This window comes from Lepidochelys kempii, chromosome 17 (genome assembly GCF_965140265.1).
Source record: "Lepidochelys kempii isolate rLepKem1 chromosome 17, rLepKem1.hap2, whole genome shotgun sequence".
In the NCBI taxonomy this organism is placed as follows: domain Eukaryota; kingdom Metazoa; phylum Chordata; order Testudines; family Cheloniidae; genus Lepidochelys; species Lepidochelys kempii.
Window position 1 is genome coordinate 13,308,803 of NC_133272.1, and position 6,000 is coordinate 13,314,802.

Genomic DNA, 6,000 nt, shown 5'->3' on the forward strand with positions numbered 1-6,000 from the left:
ATTAAAAATGACTCCTTATTCTTACGTGCCTTTTTAAGCACTTTACATACTTTTCATGCATGGATCTGCAAGCATTATTGTTGCATTTGGAATTCTACACTGGTTTCCCTGCTATAATTCAGGTCTTATTTGTTTATTGCACACTCCCTTTGTTGCACTATCAAGTTTTTGTTGTTTGACCCCAGTTTATTTGGGCTTCAATAAGGGCTTGGTTTTAGGTTCTCACTTGGTTTGTTTTGCATATATATGATCCTATTGAGTAATTGCATTTGATCCCATGGTTCCCAGTGCCATTTGTATGTAAAAAATGCTCAAATAGACCTTTCAGAGCCTGCATATCAGATAAAGCAGATTGACACTTTGCATAATTGCATTCGGTCATGAATATCTTCTGATTTTCTTAAGGAGATTGTGCGGGTTAACATTTTCTTCAGGAATCTGACAGCTCACGTTGCATAACTTTTAAGAATTCTGCCCCCTTGTTACAAAAATAGCCCGTTGGACACTAGTGCTGGACATACCATTTTAGATCCCCCAATTATTCTAGTATGCTTTGACAAAGATGAGTGTAGTCTTAGTTGGACAGTTAGAGCAATGAAATAGAACACTATTGTGGTCTGAGAAAAGTAAGTAGTTATTTAAAAAAAAAAAAAGCTAATTTTTCTCCAAAGCTCATTTTAAAGTCTCATCTCTGTAAGAGACCACTTTCCCCAACTAAATTGGACAGCAGTGGAGTTCTGTATCTGTAGCAGCTGCTGTGCACTGTGAAGAAGACTACTTGAATGCTAGCCCATTCGGGAATTTAATTTCTTTGTAATCCACACATTCATGTTCTACTGAGTGCGGGTGAAACTGAATCACTATTGATTAGCTTGTCAGTGCAGATATGGGTTCGATGGTAGTTCTGTTCATCCTTCAGATAATACACAAAATTGCCATATTGTTTCCAATTTAATAATCTAGCTTGTACAGTAGACTGCTGTCTGGACTGTTGCTGTAGTTTTTAATCTATATCTTTGTTTCATCTTGACTTGATGACTTATGGTAATAGCAGTTTTTCTTATTGTGGGAGTGGGTACAAAGTTTGTCAGCTGCTGAATGCAGTTAAAAAATTTATTGCAAAGTCGTCGTCCCATCCCCCCCCAAGGTAAGAGCACCTCATTTGTTTGCAAGAAAGTAGGCTTGTTGAACTATTCATTTGCTGATTTAGTTTCAGGTTTTAACAATTTTATTTGATCTTTGATCACCATCCACTAGGTTGCCCTTTATCTTTGCTTCTTTAAATTTCTTTGATCCATTCCATATCTATGGAGTTCCTTGTGTAGTTATGAAAATTAATTCACTGTGCGTTAAACAGTTCACTTTCACTGTATCACATGCTTAAGGCTGCAATGACCATCCATTTTTTGGTTTTCTCTCTTTAAATATTGCGTGTGCATTGTATGCCAACATTTGTTGGCATCCTTATACATTTTATGAACTTTCTGAAATGTCTTTTGTTCTAGGGATTCAAAGCTCTTTTAAGTCATTTAATAAGCCTCTCTCATTCCCATGAGGATGGGGGAGCATGATAGCTAGTTGACTGATTAGGGAGTAAGGGACAAAGAAGTTAACTGACTTGCCCAAAGTCACAAGAGTCAAAGTGAGCTACAAATAGAATACAAAAGTCCCGATTCCCATTCTCCAGCTCTAGCTACTGAGCACCACTGCATCTGGAGGTCTCAGCCAAGAGAAGTGCCCCATTGTGGTAGGAGCGTAGGACATGAGAAGAGAGTCCCTGTGCTGCAGAGCTTTTAGTCTGAGTAGACGAGAGACAGAGGGTGCAAGGGAGCAACAAAGGTAAGGTGAAGTGGCTTGCCCAGTGTCAGGGACAACAATGGATGTAGAGCCCAGCTCTCCTCTCACCGGGAGCACTACCCTATCCACTAGACCACACTGCCTTTTAGGCAAAAACATCTCTTTAAATTGCAAGTTGCTTTATTGCAAGCTGTATGTAGAACAATAGATACATCGTCTAGTTTGAACACTGCCTTCGTATCATCACATATTTAGAGCAAACATTGAATAAAAAGTATTTGACAATGAAATCATTGCCTGCAATTATGACTCTGCATTTTCCTGTTCTTGGCTAAGAGAACTAAGCTGAGGAATCTTCAGACAAGCCATCTTCATAACTATTAGATGGCCAGCAATATAGTAACAGGAGCAAAGTTTTATTTCAAATGTTGCTGATGTTAGCTTTTTTTTTCCCCCTACTTGAAAAGCTTTTAGCTCTTGGGCATCAAGTCAGATGCCATTTAAATGCATAACATTCAATTTTTAAAACCCCCTCCCCCTCTGTGCCAGAACATTCTCAGTCTTTCTTGGATGGAGCGTGTAATAGGCACTTACTTAGCACCGACAACGCCTAATTGAGGATTCAGTCAAGGCTGTTGCTAAATTAGCAGAGCTGGCTTATTAGACAAATGCAGTATAGACTTGTCAAAATGAGCAATTCTTAAAATTCCCATTGCATAAAAGGAGAATTCATGTAATTAAGCTTCTCTTCCTTTTTCTGTTCCCCAGACCCTGTCCTCTTATTCTTGAAGAGTAATTCAAACCTGTTTCCTACAAAGGCACACCTGTATTATTTACCCGATTTCGTTTCACTCGGTGGTTGCTAATGTCCTCTAGCCGGTATTACAGCATGCTTATGTAACCCACTGATGAGAGTGTGTTACAAGTCCTCATCCATGCTGATCTGCAGAGGATATGAGTTGTTAAAGCCCTCAGCTACAGGGTTTTGGCTATTTAGCTGAACGGGGAGCATCTCTTGCTTTTAGCTCTGGAGGAACCCGTTGTAATCCCAGTGTGTCAGTCAAGATGATGGCTGTTACACAGGTCGATCACTGTCATGGGACAAGATCCTCAAAACAGGGATACCCCACTAACATTTTGTAACACACAAGGCTGAGACAGAGTTTTTCCAGCACCTGAAACCATATTCTTCAGATAAGAATGAACGCTCGGGTGAATGCTGAGATGGCTGCGAAATAGGCTGTCGAGTGTAGCCAAAGAGGATAGGATGAGGTATTCCTTCCGAGGAGGCAGCACTGAGTGTTAACAGGATCAGAAGGACATTCACTTTTGACATGCAGGTAATGCATCCAAGAAATTAAGTCTATATGCCGGTAGAGAACACTCAATTTTGACTAGATCCTTAAGAAAACGGACTGTTCCACATCTGTGTGCATTTTGTTAAGCTTCAAGATGTGAACTGGAAAAAGTGGATTCCCATTGATGGTGAACAATACGCAGTCTGTATGGCTTTTCACATTCAGTCATTATCATGTCTTAATTTTTAGATGGCTTCTTTTCCCAGGGAGAAATGCTGTGTCTAGAGAATAAGAATGCTGCAGTTCGACCCAATTTAAAATGTAGCTATGAATTCATCAGCTTGGCTAAGCATATAGTCAAGTTTTTTTTGGTACTCTTTATTGCTCCCAGATATGACAATATTCTTTTTTCCCCTTTCTAGTTCAAGATCGGTGGAGAATGGTGCACGTGGATCAATTATGACCGTTTTCAGGAGCTGGTCCAGGAGTATGAAGAAAGCAGGGGATCAAAGACCTTCACCGCAGCAGATTACATCGCCAAAACACCACACTGGGCAGTGTTTGGCTCCAGAGAGAGGGGCTTTGATCCTTTGGACACTAGATTTCAGCGAAAGAACAAAACAAAGGACATCTCGGGGTGTTGATATCACTAACCTGATTGATAGATAGAGCTATTATTTGGTTTTCTTACTTATATAGCATAACCTTCATACAGAATATTTGCATGAAGCCCTAACCCTTGACAGCAACAAGAAGGCAAAAGCCCTTCATAATCTCTTCCTTTCTGTTCCTTCTAGCTCTGCGAATTAAAATATCAGACACTTTTTAATCTAGTACAAATGATCCATATAAACAATTTGCTATAATTGGCATGGTGCCATGTACATTTTATTCTAAGCGTATAGACCTTGCAATTAGAGAGTAACTGTGACCCACACAATTTAGTGTTACAGCTTTTATTATTTTGTTGCTGGCCTTTTTGGAGTGGAGAGAGCTGGTGTCTGTTTGCTTCCTGTTTCAACATTTAAATGTTCTGTTTCAATAACAACGATAGGGAGGTTGAATTTTTCAGTGTAACTGTCCCCCTCGTCTGGTTGTCTGAGGGCTTGAAACCTGGGAGCTCTGGTTTTAAAAGCCTGACCCATACCAGGACCCATACCCATGCCATTGGCAGCACCTAAGATTTATGAACATGTATGTCAATCACAAACACACGTTGCTATAAAGAAAAGACAAATAAATCTAGAGCCCGATCCAGCAAGGTGGAGAATATCCACTGAAGTCATAAAACACCTCTAATTATGCTGGTTGTGTCAAGCCTTTAAAACATGCCCAAGTGTCTTCCAACTTCATGGATTCTTATATTTAATATTTTCTAAATAGTTGTGCCTCCAAGCAAAATGAGTTCAGTTTTGTATGAACTCTTTTGGGCTGAATCGTGCTCATCAGATTTGTGCACAATGTCCTACTGATTGCGAGTTTTGAGTGAGGTAGGCTATCAGTATTTGATTTTTTTGAGTAAGCAGCAGTGAATTTTAATTTGAATCCCTGACCAGTAGGAAAACCTAAATACATCAAGTCTTAATATCTAAAGAATCACTTCTGCCTTTGAACAGAAAGACTGAACAATCAACAATATTTTGAAACGACTAGGAATAAGGCACCAACAGAATCTCTCGAACCAGATCATTACTGGCAGTGTGTGTGTGTGTATGGGAGGGTGATGGTGGCTAATCTTCAAGCCTAAGTGCCAGTGTGTTTGATCAAAATTGTCAGTTGTGAATGAAGAGCAGTTTTGATTTTAAGCAGTACATTTATTCAGGAATGTTACTTGTTGTCTAAACCCTTCAACAGTTTCAGTTTTTGTGACAACTTCCGATTGTCATGGTAGAGCGTGGACTTTGGGGCTTGTTGTGAACTTCCTTACACCTGCGTAAATATACAGTAACAACGGTGAATTTGTCCAAGTTATAAGTGTAAAACTGGTGTAAGTAAAGTCTGAATCAGGTTTGGGATTTTTGTTCCAAGAAAACTGTTGTCTTTTATCACAGAAAAGTAAAGGTCAAACTGATGTGCGTCTTATAAATGTATCTGTCAGAGAGGCTGGGCCACAGATGGCTTTTTGTGATATTGTAAGAGATTAAAGTAACTGCTACTAGGAATTCACATTTCAATAAAGGTGTTTTTTGTTTACCATTGAGGAAATAATTGCTTTTGTAGCCCAACAGTTTGCACCATTCTGTTTATGAAATACGCTTGAGTGTGCTCCATGAAAACCCCGTGCAATGTCACTGTCTGCTCATGTACAAGTTACTAAGCCTCAGTGTGAAAATATCTGAGGTCAGATTCTCAGCTGGTGTAAATAGCTGGTGGAATAGCTCTGTGGAAGTATTGATGCTGTGTTGACTTAGACCAGCTGAGGATTGTGGGTTTATTTATAATCTCCATCTATATGGATCTTAGACTCCTGTTGCATATAATGATTATAGAATGGAGTTGTATTTTACTATTTTCCATTTACAGCAAACTTTAAGGACGAGTATAATTTGCTCGTGCAGGTTAAAAAAATACAATCTCAGGCATATTATAGCTATGTGTTAAAGAGAGCTATGCTTGCTGCCATGTTTTTAAGATATATGCATCTTTTAGATGTGTTCTCTCAGGGTTCCCAGAGAATGCCATAATGTATCTTGACTGAAACCGAACTACCTAACCTGGCTGTTTTATGAAGGTCGTTGCAATTTTTAATTTCTTTGTTACAGTAGCTGGTATTTTCAAAATTAGTTATATTCCTGCCTTATAGCTTGGACATGTTGGTATTCGTGGGATTGTAATTTTTTAAAAGTGCAATTCATAAACTGTAAAAGTAATTCAGAAAAGGCAGGAAATAAAGTACTTGACTTTT

General features: G+C 39.0%; 1 protein-coding gene across 6 annotated transcripts in view; it reads left to right on the plus strand.

Moving 5' to 3' along the window:
• The window catches only part of LOC140899651 (S-adenosyl-L-methionine-dependent tRNA 4-demethylwyosine synthase TYW1), a 121,750-nt gene extending 116,459 nt beyond the window's left edge, over positions 1-5,291 (plus strand). For all 6 annotated transcript variants that reach the window (XM_073315489.1, XM_073315485.1, XM_073315486.1 and 3 more), the window contains one exon: positions 3,518-5,291. In XM_073315489.1, the coding sequence (XP_073171590.1) occupies positions 3,518-3,739 (222 nt within the window). In that variant the 3' untranslated portion in view covers positions 3,740-5,291. The remainder of the gene's footprint in view (positions 1-3,517) is intronic.
• Positions 5,292-6,000: the final 709 nt, after the last annotated feature.